This window comes from Schistocerca piceifrons, chromosome 6 (genome assembly GCF_021461385.2).
Source record: "Schistocerca piceifrons isolate TAMUIC-IGC-003096 chromosome 6, iqSchPice1.1, whole genome shotgun sequence".
Lineage (NCBI taxonomy): Eukaryota > Metazoa > Arthropoda > Insecta > Orthoptera > Acrididae > Schistocerca > Schistocerca piceifrons.
This window is the reverse complement of record NC_060143.1, coordinates 273748575-273770206: the sequence shown is the minus strand read 5'-3', so window position 1 is coordinate 273770206 and position 21632 is coordinate 273748575. Positions and strand designations below refer to the sequence as shown.

The 21632-nt window shown below is 45.3% G+C and overlaps 1 protein-coding gene across 1 annotated transcript in view; it reads right to left on the bottom strand.

The window, feature by feature from the left end:
• Nucleotides 1-20674, bottom strand: part of LOC124803270 (protein dachsous) — a 334804-nt gene extending 314130 nt beyond the window's left edge. Inside the window, exons 1-2 of the mRNA XM_047264453.1 lie at nt 20435-20674; nt 1229-1409 (exon numbers count right to left, since the gene is read on the bottom strand). Of these exons, the coding sequence (XP_047120409.1) occupies nt 1229-1409; nt 20435-20674 (421 nt within the window). The remainder of the gene's footprint in view (nt 1-1228; nt 1410-20434) is intronic.
• Nucleotides 20675-21632: the final 958 nt, after the last annotated feature.

The window sequence follows — 21632 nt, the reverse complement described above, 5'->3', positions numbered from 1 at the left end:
CTTAGAACTACTTAAACCTAACTAACCTAAGGACATCACACACATCCATGCCCGAGGCAGGATTCGAACCTGCGACCGTAGCAGTCGCGCGGTTCCGGAGTGAAGCGCCTAGAACCGCTCGGCCACCGCCACCGGCGTGGAATATGGGATGAGAATCAATACAGCAAAAACAAAGAGTGAGGTGATCGGCAAAGGAAGGAGATTGGCACATATTAAGATGGGACAAGTTGTTATTAGCCAAGTAAAAGCATTAAAATATCTTGGAAGTACGATTACTGAAGACTTGAGATGCAGTCAGGGGGTGAAAAATCGCATTGCTATAGCGAAGGTGGCATTAAATAGGAAGAGGAGATTATTATGTGGAAAACTAGATAAAGGTCTGTGGAAAAGACTTGGCAAGTGTTTTGTTTGGAGTGTGGCCCGTATCGGGCGGAAACACGGACACTGAGACGAGAGGATGAGAGAAGGATAGAAGCATTCGAGACGTGGATGTTGAGGAGTAAGGAGAGGATAAGCTGCGCGGATAGAGTAAGTAACGAAAGAGTGTTGGAAACTGTCGTTGAGAGGAAAAGAGTTCTGCAGGTTATAAAAGAAAGGAAGGTGAACTGGATGGGACATTCGACGAGACAGGAGTGCCTACTTGCAGGCGCTTTGGAAGGCCTAGTTCGTGAGAGGAGATTGAGAGGAAGGAGGAGATACGAGATGACAGGTAAAGGGAAACGGAAATTACGGGGATCCGAAGAGTATGGCAGTAGACAGGAGAGCACGGTAAGTAACGACGCCAATACCTGCCTTTGGGCAGAACGTTGCTGCTGATGACGATGAACTGATTCTCAATGAAAGAATGATAAAGGAATCGCATTACTGCTACAGACAACACAAATTTGGACTGTGTGTTGTTTCACGTTTGGAACTGAATAATGCAAAAAGAATTATTGAAATGTGTACCTTTTAATTGATTGCACGGTCGTTCAGCAGCGATGGGGGTTAGGTCTAGACAAAATACTGGAAGATGTCGCCAGCGGCACAAAATCGAAGTCTGCGATGGGCGCCAGTTGACCTAGTTACGCCACCGGCCACAGTAGAAGGTCTTGTTAAGGGGTAAATTAATTTCAGCCAAAACTCCGTGGAGGAGACTGGCAGTTGCGTCCACCTACGCGCGCACACACACGCAGCAGCAGCAGCGGCAGTGGAGAGCAGAGAGAGAGAGAGAGAGAGAGGTACTGACCCCTGTCGGTGGCGATGACGGGGAACTCGAACGAGCTGCGCGCCTCGTAGTCGAGCTCGCCGGCGACGCACAGCTCTCCGGTGCCGGAGCGCACCTCGAGCTGGCCGCCGCGCCCGAAGCCCTCGCCCAGCGTGTAGTTGACCATCGCGTTGACGCCGCAGTCCGGGTCCGTCGCCGACACCTGCGGGCACACCGAGCAGACACGCGCCGTCACTCACTCGTCTTCTGCAGTCGCCGAAGCACGTGTATACGCTCAGGTACCTTCGCGGCACAACTGTGAGCACACAGCCAAGGAAATTGATTGGTTGGTTGTTTTGGGAAGGAGACCAGACAGCGAGGTCACCGGTCTCATCGGATTAAGGAAGGACGGGGAAGGAAGTCGGCCGTTCCCTTTCACAGGAACAATCCCTGCATTTGCCTGGAGCGATTTAGGGAAATCACGGAAAACCTAAATCAGGATGGCCGGACGCGGGATTGAACCGTCGTCCTCCCGAATGCGAGTCCAGTGTGCTAACCACTGCGCCACCTCGCTCGGTCAAGGAAATTGCAGCAAGAAATGACATCCTTACAAAAATTGTGTGCAGTAAATTGTCTTCAAAACAGCGTCGGATGGATCTGCAAGCGAGCACGGCTGTCCAATCTACAATAGACCAGCCCATGCGAAGAAAATTATCAATATACCGTAATAAACAAATACATCCTTAATTCAACAGGTCGATGCCACATCAGTAATTTCTCTCTACGTATGACATACGATTAAAAAATATATTTCTCTTTGCATTTGACACAAGTGTCTTTGTTTAAGACTTGGAATGCTACAGCTAACAGAGTAGTCGGTAACGTCACTATGTCCCTTTCAGAGAACAAGTTGACGCTTAACTGCAACAAAACGTAATGCAAACAGTTTCTGAAACGGAAAACTACTAAAAGCGAGCTTATACCGTCACACGGTGGTCAAACGGTGAGTGAAGTCCATTTTTTCTACGTCTGTGGGCATTTAATAAACTTTCTTGGAAGTATCAAGTTGAAGTTGATATTTGAAATTCAAATGAGATTAGATGAAAGGCTTTCTCGAAAACTCCACGTTCAAGAACTTGTGCAGTAACTAAACGCTGTTATGTTCACCAAAAGAATAATCTCCACCGACTCTAACACTGAAAATGCGAGGGCTTGCCTCAAATGGCTCTGAGCACTATGGGACTTAACATCTGGAGTCATCGGTCCCCTAGAACTTAGAACTACTTAAACCAAACTAACCTAAGGACATCACACACAATTCCGGCCGGCCGGAGTGGCTGTGCGGTTCTAGGCGCTACAGTCTGGAGCCGAGCGACCGCTACGGTCGCAGGTTGGAATCCTGCCTCGGGCATGGATGTGTGTGATGTCCTTAGGTTAGTAGGTTTAATTAGTTCTAAGTTCTAGGCGACTGATGACCTCAGAAGTTAAGTCGCATAGTGCTCAGAGACATTTGAACCATTTTTTCAACCACCACACACATCCATGCCCGAGGCAGGTTTCGAACCTGTGACCGTAGCAGCCGCGTGGTTACGGACTGAAGCGCCTAGAACCGCTCGCGAAGGCTTGTTTGATTTGCTTACGTTCACTGTTATCTTGTAAGCGTTATATTCTGTGTCAATTCGGTGCACTCACCAAGAACATTCTTGGCTTACGAAAGGGTGGACAGGCAGATCTGCGCTGTCTGTTCTCGAATTTCGTGTAGGCTGTTGTTTACGTGCTTTGATTTCTAACGTTGCCATTCCTGTGCATATATTCCAATATGGGATTTGTTGTTCACGACATTCACCCAATTCATCTAGAAGAACAAACTGAAATATTCGTTCACCGAAGATTAGACAGAAAAAGGATCTGCAGTTGGATTGCTCTTTCTTAAGCATTGTACAGAAGCATCCACACTACTGAGCAAGTTTCATTTTCAATAGGCTTCTAGAAGAAATGGAAAGGAAATTGAGCGTAAACTCCAATTCTTCATATCAACTTGAAAGGTTTCCTCGTGGCACACTAATTCCATTCTGTAGAGGAGTATATCGGTTGTTGAGCACTTTCTTCTGTAGTCTGTATTTATTCACGTACTAGCTCAAAATATTTTTCGTGTTTTATTAATTCTACAGTTTTTGTTTACAGATTTTCAATTCTCCCTTCTGCAAATTAAATACTGAGTCGTTCCATAACCAAGTAGCATTGGCCCAAATGGTGCCACGAAACCTCATAAATGAAAAAAATTATTTAAATAAAAATAAATTTTTAAATGCCACGTTTTTAAATTGGACTAAAAAGCATAAAATAATTTCTCCAACCCCCATACAGATTCGTAATGCCATTCAAACAGTCCAGAAAATTTGTGATCATGATTTTTTAAATAGGTATGAATATACTTGTAATACTTAGAACGAAAAACGTGAGGTACGTGCAACAGGTAATAGTAGAGAGGTGAAGTATTTATGCACCAGTTAGTAAGCAGTTTTATAGTACGGAGATGAACTACTCATGCATCAATTGTGAGCTTCTCGCAAAGTTATAAATTGGTATAGCTTGGAAACGTGTCTAGCTAGGACGTCGATTCAGGTGTCACTCTGAAGAGCTTCTGATCATTGATAGGATCATAAGTGGGACAATACAGATATTCGCCGGAATATAAGTGAAAATCGGTATTAAACTAAAAATTACAAAATAATGGAAGACGTCATCTCATACGATTCGTAAATATGCTTTGGACTATAGAAAACTCAAGTCTTTGGAGAGCGCGCGCGAAAGGAATGCAAAGCGCCTAAAAGTCTACCGCCGAGCAAATGCGAGAGCTACCTACGGCAGTATTGAAAAGGAAATGAAAAAACGCCGCAGTCCCAACTTGTGATTTATCTGTTCTTGAACCATTATACTACCTACTGTGTCTAACCACTGTGTATTTTTTTATTTTGTTTCATTTTATTTGCTGCCGCTTACAGAGAACTGCCACCTAAATGCGAAGACAAGTATAGCGATGCTGCAGCTTTAAATAGGTGTAAACTCAAAACTAATTACGGAATTAAATGCTTAAACATAACACTTTATGTAAGAGAAGGAAACCAAAAGGATAGGAACGAATTTAGATTTAACGGACGATGGGACAGAGTAGAGAGGAGGTTTTTCACACCTTAGGCGTCCGGGGATGAAAATCTCGGTTATGTCGTCGAGCCATTAACTTCCTAACGCTTTTAATTATGCTGAATTATTATAATCCTTATTTTTAATCCTAAACTGTACTTATATACGTTTTGTGTCGGGAGTCTGGTAATTTTGTTGTAATGTGACTTTTTTAACTATTGTAATTCTACATGTCTAAGTACAAGTTTAAAATGATTCTTTGTAGGACAACCACCGACCACTATCTACTTCACTAAATATATTTTTGCTTTATAGGGTACTAATACGTTTATTTTCTGGTCCCTTTATGTCCCTAAGCTTACTTTGTAATTAGGCTGTATTTACATGTTTGCTTATGTGGGTTTTGTCCCATGTCCATATTGGCTGTTGGTTTTTTTCGTCCACTGTCTGCATTCGTCTACCCTATTGGAGCTAACCTTGGTTCTGTTTCTTATGTTGTCTGTGGCTAACTCGTCTGCCGGCCGCTGTGGCCGAGTGGTTCTAGGCGCTTCTGTCTCGAACCGCGCGACCGCTACGATCAAATGGCTCTGAGCACTATGGGACTTAACATCTATGGTCATCAGTCCCCTAGAACTTAGAACTACTTAAACTTAACTAACCTAAGGACATCACACAACACCCTGTCATCACGAGACAGAGAAACGCTACGATCGCAGGTTCGAATCCTGCCTCGGGCATGGATGTGTGTGATGTTCTTAGGTTCGTTAGGTTTAAGTAGTTCTAAGTTCTAGGGGACTGATGACCTCAGATGTTGTCCCATAGTGCTCAGGGCCATTTGAGCCAGCTAACTCGTCTATTCCGGTGCTCAGTTATAGTGCAGTAGGTATTGTGTCGTAAATGTATGTGAATTCCTATGGGACCAAACTGCTGAGTCATCGATCCCTAAGCTTACACACTACTTAATCTTACGCTAACTACAACACACACACCCGTGCCAGAGGGAGGACTCGAACCTCCGACGGGGGGAGCCGCGCGAACCGTGACAAGACGCCTAGACCGCGCGGCTACCCCGCGCGGCATATTGTTTTCAGTGTGTTCCATATGTCTTCGTTACCCACTATGTTGTGCGTGATGTTACGTGTTAACGTATTTTTGTATTGTCCTGTTTGCCCTAGGTTGTTGAACAGCCTACAGGTCAGGACGGTGTGTCCCGGGGCTCCAGTTTCCCTGCGTGCGCCGTTTGAATCGTTGCTCAGTGTTATGCGACGTAAATGAGTGGGATAAGGGTCGATTCCGGTCAGAAAGGGAACCACACCACGGCTGAGGTTGGCATAGCTGATCTTGAGCCACTCCTGAATATCAGGGAGTATGTTCTATATAGGGCGCGCCCTATCACTAACCTCCCATTGTTGTTGCCAGAGTGACAAAAATTATGTTACAGAGATTGTGATAAATAAACTACGTATTAATACGAAACACTGTTTACGATCACATCCCGACATTTTCACGAAAAATCTGCGGTGCGGACTCAAACTGCGCCCACAGAAATTGTTTTCGATGTTATGATAAAAGCATTATAATAACCCCTCGTACGCGATGTTCAAATGAAATTCTTTTCTGACTTCGCTGCAGTCGTGCGTCCCCATAGAGCCCTGGTGTTTTACTCGAAGCCTACCGAACCGGCGGCACGATCCCTCCCTGAGTCGTCGTCTTCTGAATGAACGCAGGGAAGTAGTTAACGGCCCACCGAGGCTGCTAAAATACTGGCGAATAACGAGGGCCCGGCTGAATGAGAGGCGGTGGCGGCTACAGCACGGGGCCGTCGGCCGGGACGCGGCCCACGTAATTGCGCGCGGAGCCCCACTGCGCCCCAGCGGCGGGCGAGGTGAGCTAGCGCGAGCAGAATGTGGCGGCGCGCCGACAAATACACGGCGATACGCGGGCTGGGGTCGCCGGCCAGCCGACGTATGATTGAGCGCCGGGTGAGACTAATTCGCTGCTAATTAAAGGCAGCCGTGTGTCGCAGCACAATGGCGCGCGCGCCGTAGGAGGCCTGGCTGGCCTGTGGCCCGGGCCGGGCCGCAGCAGCCGGCTGTGCTGGCTGTGCTGTGCCGGCGCCGAGCAATGCGCTGCTCCTCTCACCCTGCTCGCTGGGCTCCTCTCATCTCGGACAGCATTTTGTTTTTCTAAATTGTGCATTTTATTGGGACGCTTCAGTTAACAGACGCAATCCGCTGGCTTCAGCGGCACTGCTGAATGCAACAGCACCGAGTGAGGAGCTGTAGTCTGATTTAGGATTGCTCCACAGTTGACGCCTGTCACTTGCCGCACAGTGTTTCCACACGGGCTGTCGGCTACCACTCGCGTATAGTGACACAGGAACACGGCGGGTCTCTTAACAAATGCCGTCAATGTGTAACGCGGAGCAATGTTTGATGCGGCCGCCCCGAGGTATGACGGAAATGCTGCTGATATTAAGTGACCAGTGACTGAGCTGCGGTAGACGACACGTACTGTAGCCCTGAATTTAAACTCGTGTCATAGCCTGACCACAAACTCGTGATGTGCAGTGTACCCGAGAAAACGGCGATCACCAATCTGCGGCAAAACTAAAATCACGAACGCTTTCTTCATGGCTACTCTACGAGTGAACTCAAGACAAAAAAATTCCGTTTCAGCGCTAAAAAAACGAACTGTAATTTCTCGCTACCATTCATTGGTTACCTGAAGTTACCCCCACAACGACTACATGAACTGGTGTTTATCAACCGACGAGCAGTCACGTTTGACATTCGGTTGTAGATTATAGACGATACTGGCAGATTCCAAATGACAAAAGAAAAATAGGAAGAAAAATGTGGGCTAATAAAAAAGTGAATACGATAGTGAAAACGACGCGGAAAAGGATTATAAATTTTAAAAAATACGTTTAAATCAATTAACTGAATAAAAAGTGATGAAAGCAATTAGAATAGATTTAGAAATAAAAAAACTTTCGCTGCCTTTCCCAGATTTCTAAAATCCGAGTTTATACATGAAAAGTTCATACCACTACGCTATGACACTATCTTGCTTCAGATTGCTACATTTACGACGCATATTCCAGTATCAACGACAAATTGGAGCCGGCCGCGGTGGTCTAGCGGTTCTAGGCGCGCAGTCCGGAACCGCGCGACTGCTACGGTCGCAGGTTCGAATCCTGCCTCGGGCATGGATGTGTGTGATGTCCTTAGGTTAGTTAGGTTTAAGTAGTTCTAAGTTCTAGGGGACTGATGACCACAGATGTTGAGTCCCATAGTGCTCAGAGCCATTTGAACCATTTGACAAACTGCAGCCCGCAAAAATTTCTCTTTCAATTGCTAGCCAATGTCTCTGATTATAGTAAACGTATACGTGACGCTGAATCGCGCCTAGTGCGGAAGGATCCAGTAAGGCTGTGTACATCGTTAGCATCGTTGTGTGTGTTTTTGTGTGGAAGAGGTGGGGGGGGGGCTGTGTTGTTTTACGGTTATCATGTGTGACGAAATACGAAATTAAAGGGACATATCCAGGATTCGACATAAAAAAAAAGAAATCCGGAAAAGCTGAACTGAACAATCGCTGAGGCAGTTTGGCAACGGCGAACGGTTCGAGCGTAGCGTTGAGCGGTCTGACTGGAAGAAACCAGCTCCACCCCACGAAGTGTCAACTATCAAGTAATTTTAATCACGCTACACTTCCCACGCATGCGTCGATAACGGATGGACCATGTGGCGCAGTACTGAATTATTGGGAGTGAGAAGAGGTGGCCAGCTTTAAGAAGTAATCGTGCTTCGCTATCTGTACATATGGGAACCACTTACATTCCCGCGCGAAACTTAGAATTTTTAATTAAATATTAGTAAGAAATGTGCACTTTTGGTATACTGGATATTAGCGGGAGCCTTCGTTTCATCAGATTTTCAATATGACAATACCACTACGCAGTAAACTAGTTAAATCAGAAAACTAACAAATTTTGTTAAGCTACCGACAACATACGAGTAGCTGCGAAGATTTATGAAGCATACAACAGATTTAGGCTGCACGACAACCTCGCCAGTCGGAGACAGGAGGCAGTCCCAGTCTGTCCTCCTTTAATAGTCGGTTTTACATGCTCTCGAATTTCATTAATTTTTGAGATGAATCATTTCACACTAACTGTAACTGTTTTACGGTGTTCGCTAATAAATACACCGAAATGGCAAACCGCAGCTTATTTCAAGTAGATTAGCCACCCGCACTTCCACTTATAACCACAGGTCGCGTCATCGCATCACCTAACGAATCACAAAACTGCTTCGAGTGACATCAACAACGAGACATTCACAGATAATTGGTAAGAGTAAATCGTAAGCACCGATTTATTAAAGTAATCCAAGAAAGGCTTAGTGTAAGTTGCGCAGTCTCGAGCGGGAAGGTATGATCAGTTGTACCGTACGTCATCAATGCCGCTTTCTATGGACTCGTGGCTAATCTGAGAAATTTTCATGGAGGTTTAATACAACGAGGGGATCTTGCAAGCTACACACAAACACTAGGAACATCAAGTGCACAGAAACACATCCTAAAAAACACACCAAAATAAATCACACTCCAACATTTCTAATGTCACTCTACATATGTATCAAACATCGTTCTCCAAAGAAATAATTGTAAGCCAAGGAAAGAAAACACGCATGTACGTATACTTGCCCAAAGGAAACGGGGTCAAGTATCTACAGAGTGGCGAAAAAAATGTACACACTCTTTAACTGTTCATAATTTCCAAATTAACTGACAGAAACTTCAGATTTTTGGTGGTTTAATAGTTCAACGCAATGGCAGGTGCCACGTAGGCGCTATTTTATTTTTGTTACTAGGCAGACGCCAGTAACGTTATTTTGTTTTGTTACGTGATAGTCGTCACATAAGCGTTGTTTTGTTATGTTCTCAGTTATGTGAGTAAACATGGCTGGTGACAGACTCGCATTCGATGAAAGGAAGGGAGTTTCGAAGTGGTGTTCAAAAATGGCTCTGAGCGCTATGGGATTTAACTGCTGTGGTCATCAGTCCCCTAGAACTTAGAACTACTTAAACCTAACTAACCTAAGGACATCACACACATCCATGCCCGAGGCAGGATTCGAACCTGCGATCGTAGCGGTCGCGCGGTTCCAGACTGTAGCGCCTAGAACCGCTCGGCCACTCCGGCCGGCCGAAGTGGTGTCTTAAGTACGAAAACATTAATGACGCTCCACATGCATAATGTGCTAAACAGATAATGGAAGACTTTACGAGTAGTCGTTACGTAGATACGAAATAGGATTGGAAATGATCCAGTAGAACGACTGATAACTTAAAAGAAGTGGATTTATAGTTGAATGCTGGTGCGTACCGTGCCCCGAGTCGAATGTTTTCAGTCCGGTGTAGCGTTGCTACATAAATGCCCGAGAGAAGTTATCTGTCTGTGTGACAAAGGCCGGGTCCGATCCGATCAGGCCGAAACGGAAGAGAAGGCTGGTGCGTTTGAGCAGCTGAGCGGCTGTGGGCTCAGTCGGCCTCTCTCCTCGTAAAGCCGATCCCAGCCAGCCACGGCCGCGGGCTCCACGGCTGATTTACGCGGCTCGCAGCGGCCAGTAGAGCGCGCCTCCGATGCCCGGGTGGCCCCTTCTGACTCACCTCCGCTCCTTACCTCGCGCGGCAGCTTACCGGGAGGTACTCTGTTGTTGACAGCAGCCAGTACCAGACTCGGCCACAGTCGACACGGCACCCCACTCAACGTATATGCGGATACAGGCTACTGAGAAGTGGCGGCGCGTACGTCACACGGTGTTGCACTCTGTTTGCGAACTCCCTGGCTAGAAACAGTTTCAAATGCCCCGTTAGGTAGCACCACTTTGCAGAAGACACTTCTCCCAGCTTTCTCTCCTCCTACAGCGTTAATTTGTTATCCAAGTCGCTGGGGTTCGCCGCCCCGCCACCCACAATATTACTAATGTCTATATTTCAATAGCAATCACAATGACTTTGTTTCAGTCACTTTTTTTTTAGGGTAGATGATCGGAGGAAATATTTTGTCATCAGTAAAACTCCGTTTTATATTTTTGTCAATCGTAAATACAGCTTAGTTTAGTGCTAACCTTGTGATGTTTTGGGAAAGTGGCAAGAGTGTTGTGATTGCTAGTGTTTTATGTTTATGGTTCAAATGGTTGAAATGGCTCTGAGCACTATGCGACTTAACTTCTGAGGTCATCATTCGCCTAGAACATAGAACTAATTAAACCTAACTAACCTAAGGACATCACACACATCAATGCCCGAAGCAGGATTCGAACCTGCGACCGTAGCGGTCGCTCGGCTCCAGAGTGTAGCGCCTAGATTTATGTTTATGTTAATTACGTGTGCGAACATCATTTTCAAGAACCTTCTGTGTAAATATTGTGGCGTTTCAAGATGACTGGGCGTTTTGTTTCTTGGTACCGCAGTTTTCTAAGTGTTGCTGTATTTGATACGTCCTGGACAGTGATAACAAGCTTGTCACGTAGTTTCTAGGTTGCGGAGAGCGGATTATAATGAGTAGCGTAAATAATTACAAGATTTTCCTAATTGTTGACGCTAGTTTTCGCAATATCCATGAAGCGGTTGAAGCAGACAGGTGTTTTTCAACTGTCCCTGGTGGACATCGCGATGAATCGTACTCCGAGCAGGCAACTCTATCAGCCAGGTAAGGTTGTCGGGCTTGGCGATGCTTTCGACTGAAAAAAAAATCTTGTGATGACGATCTCATACTTCAGACAGTGGGTGACTGATAAGTTTACTTAATAAAACAGAGGACGGCAAATTTTCAGTACAACTGAGATTAAAATAAGTGTACTTATAATGCATACTTTCTCTTATTTCCAGCCTTTTAAATGATGAATTTATTTCAGTTCTACTAGGCATCTTAGTCATTATGCAATGGTAATACTTTTTCTAGACAGTCTATAAATCATAGTATACTCGTTCCCACAAATACTTTTTTGTCATAGATATACCTCTAACTTTTCGCAGGACCGTAAACTGGGTTTAAAAAACTGTATTTTGTGACCTTCATGTACCATGAATTCTAGGTGTGTTAACATGATAGCGAATGTCGGAAAGCCAGCGCCGAGATGAAGAATTTAAGAGCCTCAAGTAAAAATGCAACACTGAAACTTCAGTGCGAAACCCATCGTCAGATACCACTGAATGCCACTGCTATTCAGCAAAAGAATGTTCACTTATTTCGGAAAGTGAAAAGTAGACAACAGCCAGAAAAAAGTTTTCTAATCCATGAAATGTTTTGTCTATGAAGGGGCGCTTCAGAGTAAAATTCCATAACGAAGAGCCAATATCCACGAATTAAAACGAACTCACGAGTCTTGCTCGTAAAAACATGAAGAACAGCAGACATTATGGGCAGTCCTGTATATACAACGTAGAAAACCGCTTTTATATCTGTATCTACACTCAGCAAGCAACGTTATGGTGTGTGGCGGAGGGTACATCTCGAACCGCTATATCTCCCCCCTTCACTCTTTCTTTCACGAATGGTCTGCGGGATTAACGACTGTCGGTAGTCTTCCGTAAAAAAAAGTAATGCATTCATCAATCTGAAGAATGGTTTCAACGCAACAGTGCTTTACTAGGCATTTTCCTGTTGGAGGTTCAAATGGTTCAAATGGCTCTGAGCACTATGGGACTTAACTTCTGAGGTCACCAGTCCCCCAGAACTTAGAACTACTTACACCTAATTAACCTAAAGACACCACAAACATCCATGCCCGAGGAAGAATTCGAACCTGCGACCGTAGCGGTCGCGCGGTTCCAGACTGAAGCGCCTAGAACCGCTCGGCCACACCGGCCGGCTGTTGGAGGTGGTATGTCGTTGGGCTTCCTCCCACCTCCGAACTGGTGCAGCCGCCAATTATAGGGGGACATACAATTTGCCATCGATTCCGAACGACGCTACAACGCGTCATTACTTCACATCAACAAACATTCCCAGAAATAAAAGAAGTGATAAGAGACAGATAAAAATCCTACGATTAACCGGGGACCAAATCCGAGACTTTTCGATTTGTAGTTGGCATATGAGCTCCAATTTCTATGATTTTCCCATTGTTGCCATTTTCCGAGATGTATGCGGGAAGAAATACGTTGTAGCACGATTATTTTTTTTAACGTAAGCTCTTAAAATTTTTCATATTAAACTTACGCTCGACGCCCTTCGCAGCGTCTGCCGTTGTAGGATGATGAGCACCTCCGTAATGTGTTACTGCAGCAGCCCGTCATGAAATGTGCCAAGTCTTTTCGGATCGCTATTTCTTTTGTTAAGCCTACGTGCTAAGGTTCCTGCAGTGACGAGTCATAATCTTAATCTACAGTATAGCAGTCTTTCCACTCTTCCGTACCTGCCTCATATTAGCTTTTTGTAGCCATGACTTATTATACTAAATGTTCGGTAATATTCGCATCTTTTAGCACCTACCCTCTTTGGTTTATTACAATATATTCATCATATGAATTGCATACCAAGTGGAACAGTTTTTTCGTGGTTGGTTCTCCCAAGTACATTATTAATTCTAAGAGATCATCATCTGTTCCGCGTACTCTATTTCGATTTAAGTCTTTCAACGCACATTCGCAGTATCACATCCTCCATCTCATTGCCCTTCCCTTTGCATAATATTGTCTTCACGTCCGTTTCCTTTGTATAGGCCTTCTATACATTCCTTCAGCTTTCACTTATTTATTTGGTACGGGTTTGCCATCTAAGCTCTTAATATTCGTACAACTGCTTGTCTTTTCTTCAAAGGTTTCTTTAATTTTGCCCTTATGACATTCCTGCTTTGCCGTTTTGCACCATCTGTCAATTTCATTTTTTAGACGTATGCATTCTCTTTTGCCCGCTTCATTCGCTGCACTTTTACAGTTTCTTCTTTCCTCGGTTAAATTTAATATCTCGTTTGTTATCCAAGGATTCCTATTGGGCGTTGTGTTTTTTACTTGTTCCTCTGTTGCATTCGCTATTTCTTCTTTCAAAGTTACTCATTTGTCTTCGCTGTAATTCCTTCGCCTATTTCTGCCAGTCGTTCCTTAATGCTCCTTTTGAAAGTCTCAGCAATCTCTGGATGTTTCAACTTACTCAAGATCTCCTTAACCCCACATTCTGTAATTTTATCCGCAGTTCGTAACTAACAAATTAAGGTCTACTCCTAGAAAAGCTGTGCAGTTAAAATATGGTTTATGAATATCTAGCATGCCACAATAGAATCCATCTGAAACTTTCTCGTGTGTGCAGGTCTCTTCCACTTTACCTTCTTTCATGATTCTTCGGATAAGTGTTAGCATTGATTAAATTCTTCTGGGGGCCCACATTTTAGTTCATTTTCCTCAGTCGGTGTTCTCATGCAACTTAACATTCTCTTCCTTTTCCTATTACAGAGGTCCACTCTTCCATCTCAATTAAATTTTCATCTCTCTTAACGTACTAAATATTTTTTTTAACTTCTCACACACTTCTCCAAAGTCTTCATCATCAGTGGAGCATACATACTTGCACTAATGTAGTGAATCTTTCTCTTTATCTTGGCTATGATAAGGCGTTCATTATACTCTTCGTAATAGTTTTCCCGAACTATTGTTTTCCTGTTTGCTACTAGATTTACTCCTGCCTTGCCCCAATTCGATTTTGTGTTGATAACTCTGTGATAACCTGACAAAAAATTCTGTTAATTCTACCATTGCACATCACTAAATTCAACCTATCCATTTCTGATTGTTTTTTTCTCTCTCTCTGATAACGCCCTTATGTCGCCAGGAAATATAGAGATTGTAGTTTTCCTTGCGATCCATACAAAGTACCAACTTGATAGTCGTTTACTGGCCGTGTGGCCATTATCAAATGGATGATCAAGATGTTTGGGTTGCGGGGCGCTCAACTGCGTGGTCATCAGAGCCCGTATAAATTCTCAGTCACTACACAGTCCAATCTAGCCACTTTCGTGAATGGTGATGGAATGACGAGGACAACACAAACACCCAGTCCCCGGGCAGAGAAAATCCCCAACCCGGCCGGTAATCGAACCCGGGACCCCGTGATCCATTATGAAATGGAGTACTGCGAAAACTGTACGTCATTACACATCAGAAGTTTAAGAAACTCAGACATGTATTTTTCTTTTAGCCTCCTAACCCCAGACACGAAAAGGTAAATGTGTCATTCTGGCCTGATCACAGATGCCCGTCTCATGCGGTTGCATCTACGGTCATACACTACGTAATCTAACATGTGACGACACCAATTTGTGGATATCAATACGGGATGTGTCCACCCTTCGCTCTGATGACAACTTGAACAGAACTGGCAGTCAGGCGTCTAAATGTCTGCGGAGGAATGGCAGCACATTCTTCCTCAAGAGCCAAAGCCAGAGAAAAAAAAATGGTTCAAATGGCTCTGAGCACTATGGGACTCAACTTCTGAGGTCATTAGTCCCCTAGAACTTAGAACTAGTTAAACCTAACTAACCTAAGGACAGCACAAACATCCATGCCCGAGGCAGGATTCGAACCTGCGACCGTAGCGGTCTCGCGGTTCCAGACTGCAGCGCCTTTAACCGCACGGCCACTTCGGCCGGCAAAGCCAGAGAAGGTAGTGATGTTAGAGGCTGTGGCCTCTAGCCAAGTTGACGTTCTAATTCACCCCAAAAGGTGTACCACTGGGTTCAAGCCGATTCCGTAGGCAGGCCAATCCATTTGAGGAATGTTACTGTCCACACAGATGTTTCTTTGTGACAGGTGCATCGCCATGCTGACACAAACAGCCATCGTCTCCGAACTGCTCCTCTCCTACACGCAGCCCACAATGCTTAAAATGCGTTCAAAACCTTCTGCAGTTAGAGTTTTGTTAAGTGGAATACGAGGACTACATCCTAACCACGAAGAACATACTTGTACTATTTTCTTTTTAACACCACACCCTTTGTACTTCAGTGTTGGCATTACACATGTCGGGAGGTAACGTCCCCCAGCCATTCGCCAAACTGATTCCAGCGGATTGCCACAGGATATGGCTCATTTATCACTCCAAATTTCCAGTCATCCACTGTCCAGTGGCGTCACTTACCATTGACTGCAGTAACGTGTGGTTTATGAGTAGCTGCTCGACCGCTGTTCCCCATTTCTTCTTTAACTGCCTACACGGAACAGGCGAGTGATTCCTACCGCTGATTTCATGCAGTTTTTCACAGCCATCTTCCGCAGTGCTCGACGGTCCCTGTCCTTCAGTACATGAGGTCTCCCTGTTCGTGGTTTAGCCGCGATTTTTCCTCCACTTGCGCCACTTCACAGTCACATCACCAACAGCCGACTTGGGCAGCTTTTAGACTGTCCATGACGGTTTTGTTACTCAGGTGATATCCGATGACTTTCGAAGTCACTGAGATCTCCTGCCCTACCCATTCAGCTGTTTCCGCTTCTCTACTGACAACACAACACTCCCCTGCCTCGTGTTATGCTTGCGTGTCCGTCTCCGGTGACATCTAGTGGCCAATTCCGCATCAAAGTAGGGGTGTCCGCATACTTTTAATCGGACAGTCCGCGTATCGCTGAGGTACACAAGCAGGCCAACCGCGGCTAGATTCACGCAGTCTGGTGGGCAGCTACACCAGCAAGTAACGCACGTTTTCCTTGCGGGAGGGTACACCGGGAGCCGCTGCAGTAGCGGCAGGGGCGAGGTCGCTAGCTGCGCGTTCATTACCGCCGGCGCTTGGCCAAGGCCACGGCGGCACGTGGGCGTGGCCGCGGTACCACTACCAGTTACCACTACCAGCCCGAGCCCGAGGCACGACCAGGGCCGCCGCTGCCCGCTAGTCACTGCCTTCCGCGTCCTTGGCCTTCCGCACTCACCAATCTGTCAGTCGCTGCCGTCACGCACAAAAATAATCCTCCGATAAACCAATTTTGATTCCTATATGCTTACATGGATGTGGTGTGTCGGTCCTTTCGTACATGTCCGAAAGAACAGACACCACATCCATATAAGCACATAGTTCTGGCAATTTCGGCTATGACCTTCCTCTTCTGTGCGGGTGCACACATATTACCCGAACTCTTTTGGGACTCGGTAAAAAAGTCTTCCACGAGTAATGAGTGTGTTGGGTAGGGACTCTATGAATGTAGTGTGTGGACGTATGAGGTGAGAGTGTGGGTCTCGCGGGAGGCGTGCGCGAGATAGTCCCTGCAGTCACAGTCTGTGACCTCGGTGGCTCAGATGGATAGAGCGTGTGCCATGTAAGCAGGAGATCCCGGGTTCGAGTCCCGATCGGGGCACACATTTTCACCTGTTCCCGTTGATATATATCAACGGCCGTCAGCAGCTGAAGGTATTAATATATAATGCTAATTTAACTTTGATTCCACCGCGAACCGTTGTGCACAGCGACCGAAGACTATAAGTAAGGGGAGGCACACAGCAGTCAGTTGGAATCCCGTTAATTTTTATTATTCTTGCTAATCTATATTTCGTCTATAAATAGCCATCTTCAGTGTATTTACGTTAGAATTCAACACACTTGCGCCAGACGTATACAAGCACTCCGTCTTCAGGCCACGAGTGGCCTACCGAGACCATCCGACCGCCGTGTCATCCTCAGTGGAGGATGCGGACAGGAGGGGCGTGGGGGCAGCACACGGCTTTCCCGGTCGTTCTGATGGTATTCTTGACCGAAGCCACTACTATTCGGTCAAGTAGCTCCTCAATTAGCATCACGAGGCTGAGTGCACCCCGAAAAATGGCAACAGCGCATGGCAGCCTGGATGGTCACCCATCCAAGAGCCGCCCACGCCCGACAGCGCTTAACGTCGGTGATCTCACGGGAACCGGTATAACCACTGCGGCAAGGCCGTTGCTCTCCCAGGCCTATACACCTGTAAGAAAATATGGTAACGTGAACTGCCGCAAGTCTGTCGAATTGTAACGCAAATGCACTGGGGATGGCTATTTATAGCCGAAATCTAGATTTGGAATAATAATTAAAAACTAACGGGACTGCGACTGACAGCTATGTGCCTCTCCTTCCCTCATCCTCCGATAATTTTACAATAAACGGTAAACCTCATTTTTACTATGTGAGGGACGGAGCAGCTATTACATTCACGGAAGTATGATCGGCCAAAAGTGAAACCGAGCTGGCATCGGCATTTCCTGCAGGTGGCTCCTGTCCTGAGAGCCAGCAACTCGCATGTAAGCGGGGCTAGAGGACATGCTGATGGTCCAGCTTGCTTCAGTATAGGGCAGGCCTGGCCGAGGTTTGCGCTTCCCGTAGCACGCTCTTCGATTTAAGACCCGCTATTGCTGAATTTATGAAGGAAAATAGAAAAGCAGGAACGAAAATTAGAACATCCAGAATGGACTGCAGGCTTCTCACGTTAAGTGGACTTGACTGCACACTACCTACACTAAGACGTTGCAACGTGTTACATAACTTGTTCCTCATGGGGTTGGGACGCATGTAAAAAGAGAATCGCATTGTGAAAGGGGCAACTTCTCACAAAAAGACCGTCCATATCTCTGAATTCACTGGCGTTAAAGAAAACGCATGTTTTGAAGAATTCACTGTGGTGTTGAAGTAATTATAGGAATAGTTTTCTAGATGTTTTGAGGACACCGCCAATTAATACATCTGTTTTTGGGCTGTTTCCGAGACAGTTTGTCGTTTCAATTCAGAGTGCCCTTGCACATGTGCAGACGGAGCCGACCGATGTGCAGTGTAATTCCCGATTGGAAGACAATAAAAACTGTCCATGAGTTTTACGATAAAACTATCCATGAGTTTTACGTAGTTTTCCTCGAAATGAGTTTGCACATCTCTACAGGGTGAGACATTAACTAGAATAACCTAGAATAACTCCGAAAGTATGATAGTAGCTGAAAACTTTGTGGGACAAATGTTGCATAGGGCAACGGGGGCCATAATATGACGGTTTTTTGTTGCTAGGTGGGGTCCCGTCAGAGATATGAGGGTCAACTTTGTTTTTTTAAATGGGATGCTATAGTTTGGTACTTGTTTTCTGATAGCGGCTATCGAGGTGAATCCAATGATGTGTAACAGTATTGCCCGCATCTCGTGGTCGTGCGGTAGCGTTCTCGCTTCCCACGCCCGGGTTCGATTCCCGGCGGGGTCAGGGATTTTCTCTGCCTCGTGATGGCTGGGTGTTGTGTGATGTCCTTAGGTTAGTTAGGTTTAAGTAGTTCTAAGTTCTAGGGGACTGATGACCATAGATGTTAAGTCCCATAGTGCTCAGAGCCATTTGAGCCATTTTGTAACAGTAAGGTCTTTGAAGGTCAACGAAGGTCACAAAGGTGGCATGGACGTTCATTTAGAGAAGGTGTTTGAAGTGATGACCGTTAGTATCAGTGTACTGCTGAAATCTTCTTAGCATGGATTGGGTGGTATTCCTTATCACTTCGACACTTATCGAAGCACGTGCTCTGATAAGTCTCTCTCGTATATCGAGCAAATAGTAAACATTCGCCAAATACGGCGTATCCAAGTACGTTCTTATGACACAGTCATAATCGGTTTCGGCCATACAATGACCATCTTCAGATTCTATAACAATACAAAATAAATCAGTGAAATAACATTTGTAATTTTAAATTTTATATACATTTGACCTAAATATTAATAGTAAATTTGTCGTATTTTAGGCTTTTCAAAAATAAAGACCTTCTTATAGAGGACGCGCGCATCTACCACAAAGAGGAGGAACAAAATTTAACAAATTTTTATATCTATATAAGACCGGTTTTTACATTTTATAGCTAGTTTGACAACGCATGAACCTGTAATCAGTGTATGCCGCTTTTAGGTATGAACTATATGTATTTCGAATAAATTCAGTAGATTACTAATAAGCCTGGTTAAATATTGCACTTGTTTTTAGGTATATTATAAATTTTATTTTGTATTGTTATAGAATCTGAAGATGGTCATTGTATGGCCGAAAACGGTTATGACTGTGTGATAAGAATTGGATGGATACGCCGTATTCGGCGAATATTTACTATTTACTCGATATACGAGAGAGAACTGTCAGAGCATGTGCTTCGATAAGTGCCGAAGTGATAAGGAATACCTCTGAATCCATGATAAGAAGATTGCAGTACCGCACTGATACTAACAGTCATCACTTCGAACACCTTCTCTAAATGAACATTCATGCCACCTTTGTGACCTTCGTTGACCCTCAAAGACTTTACTGTTACACATCATTGGATTCACCTCGATAGCCGCTATCAGAAAACAAGTACCAAACTATAGCATCCCATTTAAACAAATACAGTTGACCTTCATATCTCTCACGCGACCCCACCTAGTAACATGTCCCATGCAACATTTTTCCCACAAACTTTTCAGCTACTTTCATACTTTCGGATTTATTCTAGGTGACAATAGTTAGTGACTCACCTTGGATAATGAAGTCGCAAACTTTCCGATTGAAATATCTCTGCAAAAGACTTTTTACAACTGTGAAACTAATTGAGACGCGATTACATGGCAAACTGAGTAACAAAAATTTGAGAAATTGCATGCAGTTGTTTATATGCCGACGGTTAGTACTAGACATAAATTTCATTACGTCTTCAGTGTGGAAAAAGTAATCGAATAATACTGAAAATTTTTGGCTTTGATGTTTGTTGACACCAAGTATGAAACCAAGCGGCACGTGAACGCAGGCTGTTCGCAGCTTACCCACAGTCCCCGCTCTGGACAGCTCGGCGTGGCTGGGGGGGAATGTGTGGCCAGGCGAGAGCACCGGACACACGTGCAGCATCCTTGGCCGCCCCTGCCTTACTCAATACGCGAATGGAACAGGAGAGGAAACTGATAACATTTGTTCAATGTTCTCCACTACGAAATGTACAGCGGCTTGCGAAGGACACGCGTAGATGTAGGTAACTATGGAAAGGTTCATCTCCCGAAAGGACAAAATAAGGTTTTCGTCTCGTACAGAGGGATGCGGACACTGATATGCTCCTCGCTCTATTTGCCAGTGGGGGCTGGAAACACTAGCACGCACTGCAGAGAGGCTTGCGCAGAGAGCAAGTAGACGCAGGCCAGCTGGTCGACTTCCACCCTCGCGCAGCTGTCGCCGTGCTCGCGCCGCCGTTCTTGCGGGCACTTTTTTGTCGCCGCGGATTGCCAATAATTCACGAAGAGGTGCGCTCATTCCGGTGTTCCCCGCGCAGGAATGCGGCGCGACAAGCCGGCGGACAAAACCTGCAGGGCGGCGAGCCGCGCCGGCTGCCAATGAAGTCATTAGGGGCCGCCGCCGCAGCCGCCGCCGCCGCCCACAAACGCCCTTTTTTTCCCAAACGCGTGGCGCCGCCGCCCCACCTCCCCACGTAGCGCCGACGTGGCCGGCTGCCGGTCGCACTCACCTGCGAGCGCAAACGTGACAAAAGCGTTGCCTCCAGGTACTAAGTACGCGGAATCAACCAGCACTTTGCCAACAGAACAATTTGTCACGGTTGGGAACACTGTCGTCTCCCGCAGGGTCATGGAATGGATCAATTTATAGACACTAATATTGTCTGTGTTCGAAATTCGACCAACAGTGTTAAAATAATAATAAATTTAACTGCACATGACATGAATCTTTACATGTATTCACTGGACCCGATCGATGATAACAAATGTCACATATCCTCACTCAAGAAAAACTATCGCTGAAATTTTAACGGCAGAACTGACCATAGTAGATGCTCTATTGTAGATACAAATTTTATTCAATTAATTCTTTGGCTTTTCTTGAATTCTTAGATCATTTAAATACGTGCTTGATAAAGTGCGCCGGCCGCGGTGGTCTAGCGGTTCTAGGCGCGCAGTCCGGAACCGCGCGACTGCTACGGTCGCAGGTTCGAATCCTGCCTCGGGCATGGATGTGTGTGATGTCCTTAGGTTAGTTAGGTTTAAGTAGTTCTAAGTTCTAGAGGACTGATGACCACAGCAGTTAAGTCCCATAGTCCTCAGAGCCATTTGAATCTTTTTTTTTTTTTCAATGCCATTTTATCACTTGTAGTAACCTCTGATGTGAAATTCTTTGCATTAAGAAATTTGCACTATAAATTCATCAAACGGCAATTGTGACTCTCAAAATTATATAGCGTTACCTTAAGTGCACGTTTAAACGTATCATTCAATAAAACAGAATATCCACATTTCTGTTACTTTCTCTACGCAAAAGTTGCGTGTCTAGCTCCGTGTCTTTCACTCCG